General features: G+C 38.8%; 1 protein-coding gene and 1 long non-coding RNA gene across 5 annotated transcripts in view; both read right to left on the bottom strand.

The window, feature by feature from the left end:
• The window catches only part of LOC108255725 (deoxynucleoside triphosphate triphosphohydrolase SAMHD1), a 60,268-nt gene that overhangs the window by 10,799 nt on the left and 27,230 nt on the right, over positions 1-22,239 (bottom strand). For 2 of the 4 annotated variants that reach the window (XM_053674248.1, XM_047150032.2), the window contains exons 2-4: positions 5,253-5,294; positions 2,904-3,064; positions 1,890-1,999 (exon numbers count right to left, since the gene is read on the bottom strand). The exons of the other annotated variants lie outside the window; for them this stretch is intronic. In XM_053674248.1, coding sequence (XP_053530223.1) covers positions 1,890-1,999; positions 2,904-3,064; positions 5,253-5,273 — 292 coding nt within the window. In that variant the 5' untranslated portion in view covers positions 5,274-5,294. The remainder of the gene's footprint in view (positions 1-1,889; positions 2,000-2,903; positions 3,065-5,252; positions 5,295-22,239) is intronic. 4 annotated transcript variants of the gene reach the window in all.
• LOC128628925 (uncharacterized) lies at positions 18,406-22,179 on the bottom strand. The gene is made up of 3 exons (XR_008393195.1): positions 20,448-22,179; positions 20,075-20,216; positions 18,406-18,915 (listed from the first exon to the last, which is right to left on the bottom strand). It is a non-coding gene; the product is annotated as an uncharacterized LOC128628925 (long non-coding RNA).

The raw sequence follows: 22,239 nt of genomic DNA, 5'->3' as shown, positions 1-22,239 counted from the left end.
TAAAGTTCAGTGCTTTGCATAAATATTCACTCCCTTGAAATGTCCCCACTTTTTGCAGTGTTACATCTGAACTGGATTTAACTTACACTAATGGTGCTAAATATTTTCACTACACATAGATTAATTAACAAAAAAGCAGACATTATACCGACATATACGTACAGTATCTCACAAAAGTGAGTACACCCATCACATTTTTGTAAATATTTGATAATAGCTTTTCATGTGACAACACGGACGAAATGACACTTTGCTCCAATGTAAAATAAAGTGAGTGTACAGCTTGTGTAACAGTGTAAATTTACTGTCCCCTCAAAATAACTCAACACACAGTCATTAATGTCTAAACCTCTGGCAACAAAAGTGAGCACACCCCTAAGTGAAAATGTCCAAATTGGGCCCAATAAGCCATTTTCATCGCTCTCACACTCCCTCATCCTGGTCACTGGAAGTTCAACATGGCACCTCATGGCAAAGAACTCTCTGAGGATCTGAAAAACAGAATTGTTGCTCTACATAAAGATGGCCTAGGCTATAAGAAGATTGCCAAGGCCCTGACACTGAGCTGCAGCATGGTGGCCAAGACCATACAGCGGTTTAACAGGACAGGTTCCACTCAGAACAGGCCTCGCCATGGTCGACCAAAGAAGTTGAACGCACGTGCTCAGCGTCATATCCAGAGGTTGTCTTTGGGAAATAGACGTATGAGTGCTACCAACATTGCTGCAGAGGGTTAAGGGGTGGGGAGTCAGCCTGTCAGTGCTCAGACCATACGCCACACACTGCATCAAATTGGTCTGCATGTCTGTAATCCTAGAAGGAAGGCTCTTCTAAAGATGATGCACAAGAAAGCCCACAAACAGTTTACTGAAGACAAGCAGACTAAGGACATGGATTACTGGAACCATGTCCAAGATAAACTTATTTGGTTCAGATGGTGTCAAGCATGTGTGGCGGCAACCAGGTGAGGAGTACAAAAACAAGTGTGTCTTGCCTACAGTCAAGCATGGTGGTGTGAGTGTCATGGTCTGGGGCTGCATGAGTGCTGCTGGCACTTGGGAGTCACGGTTCATTGAAGGAACCATGAATGCCAACATGTACAATGACTTGCTGAAGCAGAGCATGATCCCCTCCCTTCGGAGACTGGGCCGCAGGGCAGTATTCCAGCATGATAACGACCCCAAACACAACCTCCAAGACGACCACTGCCTTGCTAAAGAATCTGAGGGTGAAGGTGATGGACTGGCCAAGCATGTCTCCAGACCTAAACCCTATTGAGCATCTGTGGGGCATCCTCAAACGGAATGTGGAGGAGCACAAGGTCTCTAACATCCACCAGCTTGGTGATGTCATCACGGAGGAGTGGAAGAGGACTCCAGTGGCATCCTGTGAAGCTCTGGTGAACTCCATGCCCAAGGGGGTTAAGGCAGTGCTGGAAAATAATGGTGGCCACACAAAATATTGACACTTTTTGCCCAATTTGGACTTTTTCACTTAGGGGTGTACTAACTTTTGTTGCCAGCGGTTTAGACATTAATGGCTGTGTGTTGAGTTATTTTGAGGGGACAGCAAATTTACACTGCTACACCAGCTGTACACTCACTACTGTACATTGTAGCAAAGTGTCATTTCTTCAGTGTTGTCACATGAAACGATATAATCAAATATTTACAAAAATGTGAGGGGTGTACTCACTTTTGTGAGATACTGTATATTCATTTCAGTTTCAGCTTGTAACACTACAAATTGTGGAAATGTTCAAGGGGTAAATACTTATGCAATGCATTGTAAATCACACAGATATACAGATGATAATTGTGTGTCTTTTGTTTGGTTTGTGTTGTGCCACAAGCCAGTTGTTACAGTTTAATGAATTTTGAATAACTCACCCAGGTCATGACACAATCCTGCAATCTGAACACAGAGTTCATCTTTCTCAGTTATATCATTTCCTTGAGCTCTGAGACTTTGTACGAGTTTCCCTGCCAGATGAGCCACGCTGTGAATATGTAATATTATTACTTGATTATTGTGTGGTATCAATATTGCAAGACATTGCATAATGATTTTGCTGGATATATTACGTAGATCAGCAGAAATTCAAACTAGATTAGTAACAAGATCAATGACCAACTATTTACATTTTTTAAAAAATTTATTGTTAGTGTATCGTAGTTTTCATTCAAAGAAAGGTTAACTTTATCCTCTGTATAATTAAGCCTGAGTAGCAACTGTTAGCTGACTGTATTAATTACACTTTCTTTCTTTCTTTCTTTCTTTCTTCCTTTCTTTCTTTATCCTTATATTTCCTGGTCCATTAACTTTCTAGAAATTATCCTAAAATGAATGATCATGTATCATCAAAATATCTTTAAGTATTATTATTACATCAGCTACCAATACAGTTCTGTGAAAAAAGTTTTTGCCCCATCCTGATTTCTTCTGGATTTTTTTTTTGTGTATATCTCATACTAAATAGTGTTAGATCTTTAAATGAAATACAACACAAAACAAAGGCAACCTGAGTAAACACTCAATTCAATTTTGATTTATTCATTTTTTATTGAAGCAAAACAAAAACAAAAACAAACAAACAAAAAAACCCACACCTATCACCAGTGCGAAAAACTAACTGCCCCTTTAAACTTAAAATCTGGTTGTGCCACCTTTAGCAGCAACCCAACACTTCCGATAACTGTAGATCAGGCTTTCACTTACTTCTAGGACTTACTTCTACAGTATGCATTGGTTCATTGCCTTTGTCTTTATCTTAGATTGATTTTCTGAAACAATTTAGTATGAGAGATACACAAAACAGAAAAAAATCACACATACTTTTTCACAGCACTGTACTTCCACCTAACATAGTTTGATATTAGTATGAAAATGTTGACATTTTTTACCCAATGGAGTGTTCAAATCGGTTGTGAGAAGCTCCTGGAAAGACAAAATACCCTCCTCCCAGCTGCTTGATGTTCCTCAGGCGCTGAAATTCTGGTGTGTCAATGATTTGAACCAGCAGAGGATGCATCGTGATATGGCCATGGACAGAGTCATTGAAGATCTGCGAATTAAAGTGTCCTCACTTCATTACACCACTATCAACATTAATTCCATTAACGTTATGTCCAGTACTGTTGAAATGTCTCACTGCCTGAAAGGTGCAATATTTAATTCTAATGTTATGAAGGTGCTCAACAAAATAATCAGCTCGTCTCCTAATAGTTTCTTAGTAAAGCTATGTATAAATGTTTTTATAGGCCAAAACCAAACTAATAATTATTTCCTGATTCACAAATGTTTGTGTAGCACTGATTTTCTTTGTACCTACATGTAGCTGTTGATAAAAGTCAAACACCCTACAGATCCAAGCTTGATCACAACAGCGCTGATTTATTGACACGCCTATATTTGGGATTTCAGTGTTAATGCCACAAGACTTTTGCTATGAAGGATTTTGTGTATGGGTTGAGGAGCACTAAGGATGTAAGTAAACAAACAAACAGAATGAACACATTGTGGATACAATGAACACATTGTGGATACAATTGTTCAGGTATTGCACAACCTTCTGGTTAATGGGAAGACTGGGTCACCCCTTCCACTGTCCCTCTTATCTGATATAGAGTCTTGTTTGGCTTGGTCACAAATTCATCTGGATACTTGCACCAATGCTTCCTTGTAGTGCTCTATGATTTCTATACAAAATTTCCAGAATTAGTGTCCACTGTGTCAGTTACTGTCTGTGTAGTGACAGACTTCTTGGCATCACTCTTTAGCATATGGCCATCACTACTGACAATGAGTTTGTTTCAGTAGACATTGCTGAAGTGAAGTGGCATTAAGTGCTCCCTTTTACCACCCAGATGCAAACAGTGGCAGAGAGAGACTCAATCAGACATGAATGAATGTCAACAGAGTTCATTTATTTGAGGTCTCACTATTATCTTTGGCCCTAATCACCTACGCCTTGCAGAAGGTGCCATCACCAGTTGTAGCATGAAGCTGAGACTGCCACTGGTGCTGGATCTTTTAACTAGGCTTCAACCACAGCCAACAATGCCCCCCACGCTCTCTCAGCCCCCTCTCCGCTTTCCCATGTGAATGGACCCCATGCCTAAAGGTAGGTCAAGGCAGCTGGACCACCTGTAGGCATTGGAAGATGGGACCAGGGTTGGTGTTTATCATCATGCTCAGTTGAGTTGGGAAAGTTTACTGAATACTGAGCTATATTGGGTGACCTGTGCTCCACTAGGAGAGAAAGAGTCAAATCACTGAGCTACAAAAGAGGGCTATGTTGAGATGTACAGACATTTGCTACTGGATCATTGCTCCCAGTCGAGCCAAATCTACTGCCAAGTTATCTAATCATCTTGTACTCAGACTGTGCTTGGTGGCTAATCACCAAGTTGTTTAGACTGGCTTGGGTCAGATTAAACGCTGAGCCAGGAAAATTTTTTCCAGCTGAACACATAACGTGTTGACAGGGATAAAAATCAGGACAGGGAGTATCTGAGTCAAACACAACTTCTTTGAACTGGTTTAGGACATTGGTAGTATGAAAATACTCCAGCTGGTGCCCCTCTTTACATTCTAAGAGATTCAGACACTGACTGCATGAGCACAAATTTTATAGCATGGTTTCTAGTGTCTACCCACTTTGTTTGGCATAAACTGGTAGGGCAAAAATATATATACCCACTCTTTCATGCTGGCTGTGAGCTTAAGCTTCATTTAAAAGTTGTTAGGTAGGGAATATGAAACATTCAAAAGTGAAAACACTGAGCTATATGTGCCACTCACTATACATTGAATATAAAGTACAAAGAAGCAACTGACACTGCAGGGGGGAAAAAAAGTTCAACTTCCCACTGACTGTAGAGATGACATTCTGCATGCAGATAGCAGTGAGTAACTAACTAGTTAAATGCATGGCAGAATCACTCATACATAATATAGAAGAAAAGACCACTCACCAAGGTACAAAATAATGCAATTCAAATACTTCTGCAATTCTAGGCCTTGTATATGAAATTGCTTGGCTGCAAGGGGAGTAACTTGACAATGTATCTAGTTCTTATATCAATATGCAATTTTTTTTCATTGTGTTTTAATTTTCAGTGTGTTTTAAGTTTTTTACTGCTAAGCCTCAACAAATATATTTCTGAAATGTAAGTCTAGCCAGCCAGAAAGAGCTTAACCATCACATTAGTAATAAACACAGAATTTATGTCACTATAAAAACTTCTCACCTTGTACTTGTCTGTAGCCATATTTTGTCCTGAACCTGAAGCCTTGTTTCAATTCAATAGATCAGGGAAAGAAAAAACAAAATTAAGGAAACTTTATTCACACAAATTGAGCAGGTTCAGCTAGGTGTATATAAATATGTACTGTAAACATATGTATATGTATACTTATAGGCTTGCCATGATCAGGTGACGTGGCAATTAAGCGCGTCTCAGTTGCCCTAGCCCCCAGTATGATGGGCCCCATACGTCCCTCCGTGGCCCATCAGGACCGTTCCTTCCTTGCCTGCTTTGCTTTTATGCTCATTCTTAGATCAGGCCTCTTATCAGGCTGTGGCTGTGGCCGCCCGGTCCCCTTGGCTTTCTGCGGGGGGAGGCGGGCCACCACACTCGTCTTCTGCGTCTCCCTCGCACCACACTGGCCCGGGCTCCACTCCTGGAGGCCCGTGCGAACTCGATACGATGGGGAAGGAACTGGCTGAACGCCGCCGTTTGCTGTTTTGCCTCGCGAAACCTGTCGGCGATGGCATTGACCACGCCGCCAAACAGGCCGGAAGGTTTAACAGGGGCGTTCAGCAAGGAGACCTTATCCTTGTCCTCCATCCCTGAGAGGTTGAGCCATAGGTGCCTCTCTGCCACAACCAGGCTACCCATTGAACGGCCAATATGGCGGGCCGTTTGTTTGGTCGCCCGGAGAGATAAATCTGTGGCGCGGTGCAGCTCTGCCACTGCCTCGGGCCAAATTCCTTCACCAGTATCTAGCTCACTCAGCAGGTCTGCTTGGTAGGCCTGCAACACTGCCATTGTATGCAGGGACCCACAAGCAAGACCCGCTGCCGCATAGGCTTTGCCCACCAACGCCGAAGTGGCTTTACAAGGCTTCGAAGGTAAAGTTGGCCTCCCTAAATTACCTGCCGTTGATGGAGAGAGGTGGCTCGCAAGTGCCTCCTCCACCTTTGGCATCGCTACATAGCAGTGCTGCTCACTCCCCATGATGGCTGAGTAATCAGACGTTGCGGGGTTATAAACACGGCTAGTGTATGGTTTTCTCTAGAAGCATGATATCTCTTCATGCACTTCTGGGAAAAAGGGGAGTTTTCTGCGGTGTGAGGGAGCTTTATATTTATTTTCACTGGAGAGGAAGCGCTCATCCAGCCTGCTACGAGCCACTTCCTCTTCCACAGGCCAGTCTATATTCAACTTTTGAACTGCCCTAGTGATTACCTCAAGCAGCTCTTTATATGCTTGAGAGCCGCTGTCGGTTTTTGGTGCAATGGCACCCTCTACTGACTCCTTGGAGTCAGCGAGGGTGTTTCGGCTTTCCATAGGGGAAGGAGGAGTCGCGATGTGAGCTCTAAGGTCAGGTGGAGAGCCGGACCCGGAAGACAGAGCAAGATATAGAGCAGCGCTCGTCTCTGGCTCCTCTTCCAAATCCATACAAGAACCCCAGGACCAGGCCCAAATCCACGAGGCTCTGAAACCCAACTCCCTTCGGACGAGAAGAGAGCGAGCCGAGAGCGTAGTTGCCTAATCGTGAAATGTTCACAGTGCTGACAGTCAGATCCCTCGAGGGCTGCTGTAGCATGCTCTACGCCCAAACACTTCACGCAGAAAGCGTGTCCGTTTCCTCCCGTGATGAACTGGGAGCAAGGCGTAAAACACTTCCTGAAATCCCTCTCGCTCATATAAGTAGAGGCATGATTTTAAACAAGCTTCAGATACCAGTCACGCGCGCAAGGCGCTCCCATACTGTTATGCTAAATGCAACGTCGAAGTTCCCTTTGAAAGGGAAATCTATTTATCTAGTGTGAATGATCACAGTGATTTTTATCAGTGTACAGGAATAAAAGTACATTCCTTTTCATTGTATATTCATTAAAATAAGTTAACCCATATAAAGTAAATTATTAAAAGTGCATGGCAAAACACATGTGGAACAAAAAAAAAACTTGACACTACACTAGAAAAAATAAATGTGTTGATTGCAGGGAAATTAATTTATTTGTCACAAACAAATGTGATTTTTTTTTCATTATTTATTATTTTTTTTTATATATTACTGAAATAATGGTTGATAATGGTTAATAATAAACAATAAAATTGTTAATCATTGAAATGTTAAAAACAAACATAAAGAACACAATACAATAAAGTAATACTGTAATGATCTGCTTACCTTTCTCAGCTTGGTGTTGTGAATCTCGTACAGTAGATCGAGGTGTATATATAGCCTAATGTATGCATTTCTAAATCAACAAGCTCTGGACACACCTTTTTGAAAAATTCACTTCCCACAACTACATAATCTGGACACCTGGACACTCTCTTGATTGTTGAAATTCTGACAATCTGAAAAATGACAGGCTAATTATTATATTTAAATATGTTCTGCTCGGAAGTAAATACTAGCTAATGACTATTAAGCCTTCTGAACATCTTCACAGAAAAGACTAAATATATATTTTGGATTGGTTCCCAATGTCAAATTGGCATGGCACATGGCGTGTTGATAATTCCACACACACCTGTACATGTGGTTGTACTGGCAGAGGCACACTCAAGTTACAGTTCTTTCTTTGAAGCAAAACTAAAGGAAATGTATAAGAAAACATTGTCTTTCAGTAGTTAGACAAGTTCACTGGACTTGTGGTATAATGATACATTGATCATTCAAAGCAACAACATGTTTCAATTTTCATTTAGTATACTAGGAAAAACTAGCCTAGATGGATTATTGTGTATACACTCTCAAGAGACCTTCATATGAATACAGGGGAGTACAATGGTTTCCCCCAAACAAGTTCAGCAATTATAGTTTCTGTAGTTACATTATTACTGAATTCATTTGGGGGAAACCATTGTACTCTACTGTCTACATATGAAGGTCTCTTGAGAGTGTATACATGACATGAATGACAAATGAAGACAGTGGAGTAAATAGGTTTCCCCTAAAAAAAGGTTCTGTAATTGTAGTTACCAGGTGCTATAAAATACAGAAGAGAGAGAACAGAAAATATAGACAACATTATGACTAATGCAGTTTAATGAAATAGCAACCAACACACACACATACATGTGTTTGTACCGACATTTTTGACATTCAAGCTACTTCCTCATTTGAAGATAAATGTACTTTCTTTTAAGCTACCTATTTCCCAAAACTAGCCTAGATGGAAGAACTGTTGACTTCCTATGAGAACATCACTGCTTCCTCAGTCATACTCAATAACATATTTAATATGAAAATGTTACTGTATAGATAGTATTATTGGACTGAAAGAATAATAGATACAAATGGTTACAAATACAGATTCAACTGGAGGAACACTTGAGAGTATTTTTTGCTAGGTGGAAGTCAATTTAGTTTAATCATTGTAAGCAGTGTCAGGGTCATTATTTGAAAAACTAATCCATTGCAAATTGCTAATTACTTATACACTAATATTGTTATACAGTAATTTTATTTAAAAGTAAAAAAATAATGAAAGTAAAATATAAATACAAAGAAATTATATTTAAGGTAAATACACTAATCATAACTTGATGTCTAAGTTACTCTCTAGACGCTATACAAGTCTGTGCCAGAGAAAAAACATGACGATGAAAACTAGTAAGAAGAAGAAAGGCATTACAATCCCTTAAAACTTGTTTCTTTACTTACAAATGAACAAAGTAATTTGAAGCATATATGCAGTAAAAACAGTGGGTATATTAAGCTTTGTTATAAATGATTTCCACATAATTAACAGGCTATTAGTTTCTAAACGTGTAAGAAGTGTTTGCAACAATATTCTCATTGTCAGCAGCTGTATAACAGTAATTAAAGTAATTAACACATTAGTTGTAACACTTTAGAAACTAATGTGGTAATAGGAAAAGTAAATTACATTACATTACTGTGTTACACCCAGCATTGGGCCCCAAACTAGCTAGATACAAATGGATATATGCATAGATTTTCTGTATGAGCGTTTACACACATAAAAATTGGTATTCATGTACATCCTGTAAATTTTGGGGAAAAAAATTCCACACCCTACTCCTGTTCCTGAGTGTGTGTAAATTTTAACAAATAAGATTAACTATTGTAAACACTGAATTATCGGCTTTAAATAGACAGTTTTGTTTTTTTCAGAGGATGAAAGCTAACTTATAAATCGGCTCTGTTTGCCCTGGCATCTCATGAATTTTAAAAAGCTTTGTCATGGTTTGGCCTCCCCAAATTTGCAGTAATACTTTTTTTTACTCAGTTTTGTGTCAAACCATTTTCTTCTGATCTCAATTATATTGTGCTGGATTGACGACACCGCATTAACCTCCATAATGTGTCTCCATATTTTGCCCCCTGCTGGATTCGCTGCTGCATACTTTTTTATTTATTTATTTTTTTATTCTTATAGAGTCAAAAGTACTTCAACTTTAGGAGCCATTTTGCACTTTCCGCTCTGTGAATTTGTTTATTTATGAGTTTTGTAGGCTTCACCAAATGCAAATAAGTTTTTTTTTCTGAGTTTTGTGGGCTTCTTAAAATTCTTTTAAGCGAATTGTTTCTTCCTGATGTGTCTTTGGCAAAAAGAAAAACAAAGAAAAAAAAAACAAATACACTGCATTAACAAACAAGCTATGATCTTTTTATACAGCAAAAGTACAGCAACATACAATAATCAAATGCATTGCAAGCAATATTTCACATTAGTATTAGGAGTGTGTGTCATTGATCAAAACCTTTATGCTTTTATTTTATTGGATTGGATTGGGTGAACAATGGCACCTTTGGCTACCGCTACTCCACAGTCGATGTATGTAACTTTGCCCATTTTTACAACATTTCCTTGGATTTGGTGCACTGGATGACTGTGTCTGGTTTAAAATATTGGATTTAGCACTTGGGGTGCCATCTCCATTAGCCACACCTCCTCCACTTTGGACGTGGTAAATCACTACAGTATAATGAGAGTCGATCCATTATGCTAGCTACTTTCAATATTTTCAATCTGGTTTCCATCCCAAACACAGCAGTGAAGCAGCCCTTGTTAAAATTACTAATGGCCTCCTTTGTGCTGCTGACTCTGGCCTTCTGACCATCTGCATCCTCCTCGACCTTAGTGCTGCCTTTGATACCATCTCCCATTCACTATTATTTGAACAGCTGGCTGACACTGGGGTTAACAGCATTGCTCTTCTCTGGTTCTCATCCTACCATAACAACAGAAACCAGTTTGTTCAGATCAAGAATGTCCGGTCAGAACCAGCTCTGTTTAGTCAGGGTGTTCACTCAGCTGTATATCTCCAATAAACCAAACACCGTCCTGTTCCTTTTTATCTATTCAAACATCATCAGCATGGTTAGCATCATTAGGCTTATAGAAAGAGTGCAGGGTGTGTCTGAAGTATGTTTTTTCAGAAAGTCATTGAAAGCAGGAACATATCAAATTACATTACAGTCCGAATTTATCATTCATACAGTCCAACCCTGTTTTGAGTATGTGTGTGTGTATGTGTATTCATTATTAATCATTTACTTATTTTTCATCAGCCTTGTGTGTGTGTATGTGTGTATGTGTGTGTGTGTGCGTGTGTGTGTGTGTGTGTGTGTGTGTGTGTGTTTGTGTGTTTGTGTGTGAGAGAGAACATATGCATGTGTTGCCAATTAATAGGTGGCATGTGGGGCAGTTAATGTGGGGCAGGGAAAGACTATGTCCCTCTTCCCCCCAATTGTATTTAGCTAGCTAGCTGTGATCCCTTTAGCATATTCTATATTTCTGCATAAATATGAGCTGAAACATCATCAGATTTTCACATAGGTCCAAAAGTAGACAAAGAGATGCAGTCACGTTTCGTGACGCATCGGAGATAAGGTAGGATGCAAGCGCAGGTTGAACAACAGTTTTATTTAAAGAGAGCCAGTCTAAAAGAGAGCCAATCTAAAACGTGATCCAAAAACATAATCCAGTAACATGCAAGGTTCAGGCGATCGGCAAACAGGCATAAACGAGGCAAGGCAGGAATCGAAGTCGTGGTCTCGGGATACAGGGTCGATATACCAAACATGAAACATAAACAGCAGCGAGGGACTGGTAGCGGAGAAACCAGCGTGAGCTTAACAAACAAAACTACACATGACATGAACTATGAACTAAGACTAAGACTATGAATCGAAACATGAAACTATGGACTGTGACTGTGGTTATCTATCGTAAGGACTCTAAACTAATCTACTGTCTAACTCATTCAATATTCCGCCCCGTGTGCTGGGAGGCGCACGGTATTTATGAGGAAATAATCAGCATCGTAACGGCTGAGGACGATTCAGACACACATGAAACCATAGCCAATGACAGAACGGGGAGGAGACATAACAGAAACATAAACAAATGCAAGTGTAGAAATGTCACGATTGACCACAAGGGAAAAGAATGAAATGAAACAACGTTCCTCTAGGACCATGGTGCTGCATAAAACAACACACTAACTACATGAGATGACACAAAACTAAATAAGATCTGCAAATATTCTACATAAAGTGCATGTGCAGACGTGTGCTAACACCACAGGACAGTACAGTAACTACTAAAACAGCACAATAGGTACAGTAAGTGACAGTGTAGCGCCGAACAGTGTACAGTTTTAGTGTGGAAGATATAACAGCTAGTGTAGAAGATAGGTGCCAAGGAGTAACAATATAATTTAAAAATGGTATAAATGTAAAACATAACATGCTATGCCTTATTCTTCAGCAAATTAGCTCATAACAAATATGAACATAGCAGTTATTGTAGTAGCAGCCAGGTAAAGTGTATATGAAGTGTATAATAGTGACAATAAATTAAATACTATATTTTTTATAATACAGCAGCAGCAAAAATGCAACAGAGTCAATGCAGGAATGTGCAAATATTGCAGTGGGGGTAGGAAGGTGTTCAGTTCAGTGTGTGTGTGGACGTGTGTGTCAGTCCAGTCTCTGAATATTGTGGAGTCTGATCGCTTGGGGGAAGAAGCTATTACACAGTCTGTCCGTGAGGGCCCAAATTCTTCGGTACCTTTTTCCAAACGGCAGGAGGGTGAAGAGTTTATGTGAGGGGTGTGAGGGGTCGTCCACAATGCTGGTGGTTTTGCTGGTGCAGCGTGTGGTGTAAATGTCTGTGATGGAGGGGAGAGAGACCCGGATGATCGTCTCAGCTTTCTTCACTATCTGCTGCAGGGTCTTGTGATCCAATGAGGTGCGATTTCCGAACCAGACAGTGATGCAGCTGCTCAGGATGCTCTCATTAGTTCCTCTGTAGAAAGTGGTGAGGATGAAGGGTGGGACATGGGCTTTCTTCAGCATTTGCAGAAAGTAGAGACGCTGCTGGACTTTCTTGGCTATGGAGCTGGTGTTGAGGGACCAGGTGAGGTTCTCCCTCACCAAGGAATTTGATGCTCTTGACGATCTCCACGGAGGAGCCATCGATGTTCAGCGGAGAGTGGTCTCTCCATGCTCTCTTGAAGTCAACAACCATCTCTGTTGTTTTTGTCCACATTCAGTGACAGGTTGTTGGCTCTGCACCAGTGCATTAGTCGCTGCACATCCTCTCTGTATGCTGACTTGTCAGTCTTGCCAATGAGACCCACCACGGTCGCGTCATCAGCAAACTTAATGATGTGGTTGGAGCCATGCATTGCTGCACAGTCATGAATCAGCAGAGTGAACAGCAGTGGACTGAGCACACAGTCCTCAAGAGCCCCCGTGCTCAGTGTGGTGGTGCTGGAGAAGTTTTTCCCAATCCGGACTGATTGAGGTCTTCCAGTCAAGAAGTTCAGGATCCAGTTGCAGATGGAGGTGTTCAGGCCTGGTAGGTTCAGCTTTCCCATCAGGTGCTGAGGAATTATCATGTTGAATGCTGAACTAAAGTCTATGAACAGCATTCGAACCTAGGTGTCCTTCTTGTTCATCGTTCCTTCAATTATATGACGTCTGCCAGTACCATACAATGATGAATGAATGATGAAAAACTGCCCCACACCATGATGCTTCCACCTCCACACTTCACTGTGGGTATAGTGTTTTTTTTATGGTGCCATTTCTTCTCCAAACATGGTGTGTAGTATGACAGCCAAAAAGTTCAATTTTGCTCTCGTCTGACCAGACTACACTCACCCAGTATTTCATAGGCTTGTCCAAATGAGTTGCAGCAAACTTTAAATGAGCTCCAACATGTCTTTTCTGTAGTAATGGAGTCTTGCAGGTGAGTGTGAGCAGTGGAGTGCATTGCCTATTGTTTTCTCTGTGACGATGGTACCTGCTGCCTCCAAGTGTTTCTGGAGCTCTTTCCGAGTGGTCCTTGGCTCTTGGGCTACTCTTCTGACTATTCTTCTGAGTCCCTGGTCAGAAATCTTGTGAGGAGCTCCTGTGCGTGGCCGGTTGATGACGGATTGATGTTGCTTCCACTTGCGGATTGTAGCCCCAATGGTGCTTACTAGAAGATTCAGAACTTCTGAAATACGTCTGTATCCAATTCCATCAATATGTTTTGCAACAATAAGGTTGTGAAGGTCTTGGGAGAGCTCTTTGCTTTTACCCATCATGAGATGTTTCTTGTTGGACACCTTGGTAACGAAAAGCCTTTTTATAGACCATCAATTTACTAACCCAGCTGATATTAATTTGCACAGATAGGAGGTGTAATTACTTTCTAACTACTTATGGATTTCAGCTGGTTCCTTTACTTACCTTGCCTTGGAGAATTGCTTTTTCTTAGTGTGTTCACTACTTTTTTCCTGTGCAATTCCACTTTATTACACATAACTTTATTTATGGACTTTAATGTTGTGAATGATTTACATTTGCAGATTTCTTGATTTAATACTGATGTCTGGTGAAAATTTCATGTGAATAACCTCATTAGAAATATATTTACTGAAAACAAATGTTGACTCGTTCAATACTTTGTTTCACCCAATGTATATTCACTCATTCATTCGTTCATTCGTTCATTCATTCATTCATTCATTCATTCATTCATTCATTCATTCATCCCTATTAACTCCTTTATTTTGGTCAGGTTGCAGTGGACCATGCCATTGCAATTGCCATTGTCATGCCATTACATGCCATTACAATTACAAAATCCTTACCTCTGATTGCTCTGTAATAGGTCTTTTTTGTTGTTCAAGCCTGAAGTCTTGTTTCTGAGAACTGGCAGGTCTAAGAGGAATTATGCAATAAAATAAGGGGAAGAGCTCAGTTTAAAAAGAAAACAGTGCCTCATTCTGGGTATTAATTCACACAATTAATCAAATTCATAAAAAATTTTAGAAAAAATCCAATCACCTTCCTTACTTTTAAAAATGATGCTGTCAGTGTCTGTGTACAAACAACGCTGATCCAATCGATCCATCAAATTGTACAGCTCAAGTCTAGCGTATGCAGTAGTGAAAATACAGATGAATACATTAGCGTTCAATGGTTTAATCAGTCTTTCGTCTGTGTAACACCACTGCACCATTGCCACCTTCTCATTCAAAAAGAGAACTGACTCACATTATAAATATCAGAGAACATGAACTGAAAAAAACTCGGCAGGATCGCGAATTAAGGTCGTGTTTGATCTGTCAGCTCTTTGACACATCTTACCCCACAACGAATTCAGTGAGAGTTTAGCCACGGATCTTCTGGCAGGATTTACGGTGATAAATTTGTGATAATGTGATTCTAGGCGGTAATACTTTTGCTCTGATGATACCGAAGTAATATTTCAGAGGTTGAAAGTCACGATGATATGGTTGAAATGATGATAAGGTGATCAATCGGGTATGTCTTTGTCTTATTTATGAATGGGTGAAGAGAGGTAAAATCAAAATAATCGATTCTCTCACCGGGTTGAGCTACATAATGCAAATGTAACGCATTTGTTCGACCACCGAAAAAAGCATCTCGTGGGTTTAAACGCTCAGGAAAGTCAAAGTTTTTTAGAAAGTTTAGCATGCGGTTGTCGTTTTTCTTCATTTCATTCCACTCGTGTTCCCACTTCAGAGTGGCTTGCAAATTGAGGGTGTCTTGCAAATTCTTAAATCTCTCCATCGATTTTTGACGGACATCTCCGAGGATACGGGGTCATTGAGGGAAAACACTTTTCACAGCCGTGATAAAAACATCCAAGAATATCAAAAAGCTTACAGTTTTCTCCATCCTCACAGGAAACATCTATGTAATAGGTGCCAAACCTGACGTCACCTTCGTTCAACGCGTGGCGAATGGGTAGGTTTTGCATTTTAGAAACGTATTCGAGCCATTGTATGGAAGGTGTTGAGTAAGATTTCTGAGCGGTGATGTAATTATCAAGCAGCGGAATAGCTGCAGTGTCTTTAAGCAGGAACTTGGTTCTAAAGATTTTCATGCACACAGATGTGATCGTTATGCATTTAAAAGGATCGACCTTTGTAGTTTCCAGAATTTCTGCTCTGATAGCTGTACAGACTTTCTCAAAATGTCTGCGTCCTTACCACACAGTATTGGGCCATCTCTTTCTTGAAATCAAAGACTTTGTCAGAAACCATTCTATCCCACTTAAAGAATTCTTGTCTATTCTTAGGCATCATGCCATCTACACCGTAAAACTTAGGGTGAGGATACAGTCCTACATAATCCTCATGTTCTACGGTGTTCCAGAAATGGGGAAAATAGCCTTTCTTGCTTTCCGAAAACCCCATGGCTTTTGGGATGCTGCTCAACTTCATGGGTAAGAACGATAGACTATCGATGTAGGACTGGGGAAAGCGATATTAATGAGGCAAAAAATTTTACTGCCTTGCGCTATGATTTCAGGTCAATTGCTTCTTTCACTGAATGGTTTAACAAAAGGTATGAATCGAACCCTCTAGCATTGTGTGATAAACGTGTAACCGTTGTATGTATTACACCGAAACTTCTTAAAGAAGGCACTGACGCAATCATCCCTTCAGCCACCCACTCCTCTCCCTTAAAATCAATACAGCATATGAAATTAACTACATGAGTTCCTGTTTCCTGCCTAGTTTCGAAATCGTAAAATACATAATCCGTATTTTTGCATTCTTTCCTAGCCCGCTGTATAAAACATCTACGCTCAATATCCTCGTCGAGTTTTTAGCAACAGAGTATGCATTTCGAATGTGTGCACTCATGTTTTTCACGATTAGAACGTTTATCCCTTATCACACGTTTGCATTTAATGCACTAGAATCCCATTTCACACATAGAATATTCTCCTTTGCTCGACTGAATCTTCGCTTTATGTCTCTTGAAACAGTATTGGGATCTACACAATCTCTGACACTCTGGGCATTTAGTTACATTCTTAGGGTGTTTGTGACAATCCGGATCGTGACAAACGTTGCAGCTATATTCGCATTTATGTTTCCATAAAACGTCAAACCCTGAGTGACAGAAATGACACACATGACTCGTTCCTAAAAGTCCGGTGATACTTTTAACCCCATAATAGTGGTTGTCATGCAAAAACAAGTAAATAGTTTTTTCATGGGGAGTCTTGCTAGTTTGAAAGAGTAACTGGCTTTGCTGACAGAACAATGTAAGATTACGATTTTACAATTCAAATGTCTCTCAAATCTCGTTACGTCAGCAAAGCTGACTGCGGTGTTTATGGATAATCCCACATCGTGTTGTAATTGTTTAGCGATTTGTTCCATTTCAAAATCGTTTTTTTTTGCAATTCAAAAGTTGGGTGACACACAATGCGAAAGATATTGTCTCCGTTGTGAAAAACGTATAGATGCTTAATTTTCTTCCGCATGGTTTCTGAATTGAATATATGGCCTTTTTTCCTTCTAATTCCACCACTCTGAGGTGGCCGGACCATCTGCACAACTATTTCAAGGGTATCATCCATAAAAATTTCGCGTTTACTCTGAATTACATTTTCGAGCATGGTCAGAAAAGATTGTAAATCAATAACACTGTTGTCTAATTGAACGCGTGATGAAACATTGACAGTATCACCTCTGATTTCAATGGTGACGGCATCCTCAGCAGAAATTAAACTATTAGCGATTTCAATCACACTGTTTAAAACATAATTATAAAAATCTGCAAAGCGGTCGACATTAGCGATCGAAGAAAAATTGACTCTTCGCCTAATGTCAGTGTTTTTGAATCTTTCACAATTAATTATCCTAATATTAGGATCTAACCCACCCCATCTTGCTCAACTCGGATATTGGGTGATTTCATGTTTTCCATTTGAGAATCTCGGATATCGGGGGGATTGCATGACAGACTGTCATTTATCCTCATAAGACTTTGATTAAGTTCGTATATCATATCATGACAAGATAACGGTCTAGGTTCGTGAGCGTTTTCCGGAGTTGAGACGGTATTCTGTTCGGGAGATAACGCCATATTTTCATTGAGTTGTTTCAACACATCTATAAAACAAGCATTTATCTGCATAGAATGTCTTTGTTCGTTTAGGTTATTTTGTAACTCTAACAGACATTGATTTAATTCGAAAATATATCGTGCGATGTCACCGGCGTACTTGATACAGTTTGATGGAATTTCGGCTGGGGTTTTCATTTTGAGTATTGCTCTGCTCTGACGAGCTTAAATTTTCATTCAATTGATTGACTGCATCGATTAGATCAGGGTTTAATTGTACTGATTGACCGTGTTCATTTAGGTTATTTTGTAACTCTAGCAGACATTGATTTAATTTAATTTAATTTAATTTAATTAACCGATGTGTTTGACACAACGTAATTTGGACTCTGATTAGGTCTCTCACTAACAACCTGGTGTGATGGAATTAAACTTTCATTCAGCCGGTTGATCGCTTGACACATACCAGATGGAGCAATTTTAATTTCTTTTGTTCTGATTGGACAGGGTATGTGTGTGTGTATGTGTATTCATTATTATTCATTATTAATCATTTACTTATTTTTCATCAGCCTTGTGTGTGTGTGTGTGTGTATGTGTGTGTGTGTCATAATTTTGGTTGGATGTGTATGGAAATTCATTATTAATCATTTACTTATTTTTCATCAGCCTTATGTATGTGTATGTGTGTATGAATGTATGTATGTATGTATATGTGTGTGTGTGAGTGTGTGTGTGTGTGTGTGTGTGTGTGTGTGTGGAATTGCTTCGGAGCTATAGGAAATGCTATAGGAATGAACATGCATCAGTAATTATCATTGACCTTTTTTTGTCCTAGGCCTAACTCATGAGTGTTTCACAATCTATGGTAAAGGAAACAACTTGTGTGTGTGTCTGGAATACATCCGGAATACATCGAAACCGGATTTAATATAATTATAATTGACAATGATCACCCTTTGACCTGTCACCTTCATTATATTTAATTATGATGATTATGACCTTTGACCTAGACCTGTCACAACCAATTTTAGTTGCTTACATAATATACAAACTATATTATATATTTCGAGCTGTGCATTGCTGCACAGTCGTGAGTCTGTGGAGTAAACAGCAGTGGACTGAGCACACAGATCTGGGGGCCCCGTGCTCAGTGTGGTGGTGCTGGAAATGCTGTTCCCAATCCAGACTGAGTGAGGTCTCCCAGTCAGGAAGTCCAGGATCCAGTTGCAGAGGTAGCTGTTCGAGCCAACAGGTTCAGCTTTCCAATCAGGTGCTGAGGAATGATTGTGTTGAATGCTGAACTGAAATCTATGAATACATACAGAGTTGCAATCAAAAATATTCAACCCACATTGCACATCAGGTTTATTGTCAAAATTTACAGACTTTCAGCTGTTTGCATCGAACAAATGAAATAAAAGCATTTGAATAGTCTCATAACTTATTTTGAAATTAACTTGAATTGAAAAAAGTACCTAATTGACTTACATTGGAAACATAGGAAATGTAGAGTAATATGAAATATGTGGCTATATACAATGGCCCAGAAAATTAATCTTGAGAAATAATGACTACACTATTATCTAAAAACAGTAAAGCAAATGAAACCTACTTTTAGTAACTTAACAGTTCCCTTTTTAGCTCACTACACAGATCTAGGAGACAAATTTTAATTACCTAGTAGACTCGCATTCGTTTGATACGTTATCCTATACACTAGAATCAGACGAGCTTAGTTCGGTCTTGCTCTGTAATATAAGTGTATTGACCATTACACTTTAGATATAGTATCGTACCCGTTTACATAATGACCTGATAAGGATGATGATTGTTGTATTCAGAAAGAATAGTTTTAGATTTATATCAATATAAATATCAAATGGATAATTACATAAACATTGTCTTTCAATTTATAATTAACTATTTTAATTGTTTAAAATACATCTTCTTACCTGCTGAGAAATCCATGATGTCTGGAAGTTTTGAAGTATAGAGTATGGAAATTCTTTCGATCCCTTCGAACTATTCGACTCTTTGCTGATTTTTCCAACTATCGAAGTGCTCGCTTTTATAGACAGGTCCGTATATGTGTGTGTTTGCGCGCGTGTGTGTGTGTCTGTGTGTGTGTCAATAATTATCATTGACCTTTTTTGACCTAGGCCTAAATCATGAGTGTATCACAATCTATGTGAAAAAACTTGGGTCAGTAGCACAGCCTGCAATATTGAATCTTTTCATGCTCTAAAATTTCTTCTAATCTACCCAAAAAAGAGTGAGTTTTTATAATTCCAGTGAAATTGTGTTATCAAGCTTGGAGAGTTGCAAAAACAAAAGTAGAGGTAGATAGCTAGGGGCGTAACCTCGCCTGGGCATTCGGAGCGGTAGCTCGGAAGATTCTTTCTTTAGCCCTAAATATTTCTCTACTTGGAATGTTTTGTCACTATGTAACAATGTTGTAATTTTGTACCTTCAGTGAACAGAGTGTTGTATTTTATCTTCAGTGAACAGAGGCAAGACCAATCAGACAGGGTTTACAGGAAAACACGTGGAAATACTCATGTCTTCTTGGTTGACGGCTCTCAATTCTGCCAAACACTAGCTCACACAGTCTGTCAGTGTGAGGGGGAAAAAATCGATGTACACCAATTATTTATTTATTTATTTATTTATTTATTTATTTATTTATTTATTTATTTATTTATTTTTTACTGGTAAAGAGCTTGAAACTGAAACACTACCATCCTCTCATGCTGAACAGGAAATCAAGATGTGTAAATGTCCATATGAATTTCAAGTTATGTGATCATGATATGAGCAGAGCATAAGGATAGATAACGTACTTTACATGGTACTGTAGCAGCTAAACCCATACAATGATAGCTTAGTTGTGTCTCCCCTTGGCTAGCGACACCAAACTAGTGGTAGTCCTGCAAACATGATAACACCCAAGGCAAGTTTTATGATTTTATTTTTTTAAGCAATTAGCCCTCACATGCAAAAAACAAAACAAAACATAACAAAAAATAAATGTAAAGAGTCTATTTAGAAGTATGTTATTTGATGGAGAAGAATCTGGGCTCAGCCTTGGATGATAAACAGTCCAGTTAAACTGTTACAGTCCTAAAACTTTCATTATATGTGACTCTCAATTTTTATTTTGTAATCTTGAAATCTGAAAAAATAATAAATTGTGAAAGATATTGTATGATTATGGCCAAAACATGAAAATGGTTAACTTTTTGTGGTTTCAAAGTTGTTTGAATGTATTCGGTCAGTGTTTGTCAGTATTATAATAGTACGCCTTTGTGGTATGTAGATCCTAAACAATGAAAGCATAAGCCTGAAAATGGCTGTTAGGATCAATGATGAATATTACTGACTAGTGTTAGTTACGTGAAGGGAATACAAGGGAAGAAATAAACACTGGCTTCACAGAAATATTACTATTAATATTAATATTTTCACTGGGTTTCAAAAATTCAGTTTATCGGACATTTCATTGCAGTGTTGTGATTATTATTTTGGTATTGCAAGAAGCTGAACTATTCACAACTAAGCGTTCAGAAACCAAGTCATTAGCTGCGTTTACATGGACAACAATAATCCACAATTAACCAGATTAAGACCATACTTTGATTAAGAAACTACCATGTAAACAGCAATTTTTAATTACCTTAATCTAATTAAGGTCATACTCGAATTAAGCTCTAATCGAATTAAGCGTTCAGAAACCAAGTCATTGTTAGTTTTATTTTATTTTTTTTACATATTTGATTATTGAATGAGGTTGTAATGTGCGTCCAGTGTGAACTGGCCTTAATTACATTTCAGCATGAAATTTAGGAGCACCATTAGACATTACCCCTCACAGAACAGACATTTCATTCCTAAAAGTCATTTCAGACCAATCATGAATTAGAGAACACACAGACAACCTGTGCATTAAAATGTAAAGTTGACTGTTTTTAGATGCAAGTTATATAAGTACAGTTTTGGATACACAATACAATGTAGAAGAGATCAATCATAAAGATAATGCACATATCTACCTCATGTTCCTTCCAGTTCCACTGCTGCGTCAAGGTAATTTTTCTTCCTTTCCATAATTTAATTTGGCAGTTTATAATGGATGAAGACACAAAGTCATAAATATTTTTTTAAGCAGTATGGAACAGTCCCAATGTAAAATACAGATTTTGTAGTAAATGAAGCAATTTAAGACAGTTACATTGTTTTTGCTTATATTTTTTCCATGCATCTGTTGTAGCTGGTGTACAAACTTAATGGTGTAACAACTTAACTATCTTCTAAAAGAGCAACATCAGACATACAGTATGTACATAGCATTATTATTATTGGAGATTTGTCTCATTCTAAAGTAAAAAAAAAAAAGAAGGATGTTATGATTCTTTATTGGTTTCTGTAGCCAATAGTGGCTTTAAAACCCTTAAACCTGAATATCTGACAGGCTGTATTAAAAAATAAATAACAAAAAAATAGAATGTTAAAAAACAAAAACAGCACAAAGTCCCAAAATCTTAAGGCACTTCAAATTATAGGAGTTCTATATTATTTTTTGTCACTTACCTTGACAGTAAAATTATCTTTGACAGGGTTTTCTTCTATCCACTT

Source organism: Ictalurus punctatus, chromosome 22 (assembly GCF_001660625.3).
Source record: "Ictalurus punctatus breed USDA103 chromosome 22, Coco_2.0, whole genome shotgun sequence".
Classification (NCBI taxonomy): domain Eukaryota; kingdom Metazoa; phylum Chordata; class Actinopteri; order Siluriformes; family Ictaluridae; genus Ictalurus; species Ictalurus punctatus.
The sequence above is the reverse complement of the archived record's forward strand: the minus strand, read 5'-3'. Positions and strand labels throughout refer to the sequence as shown.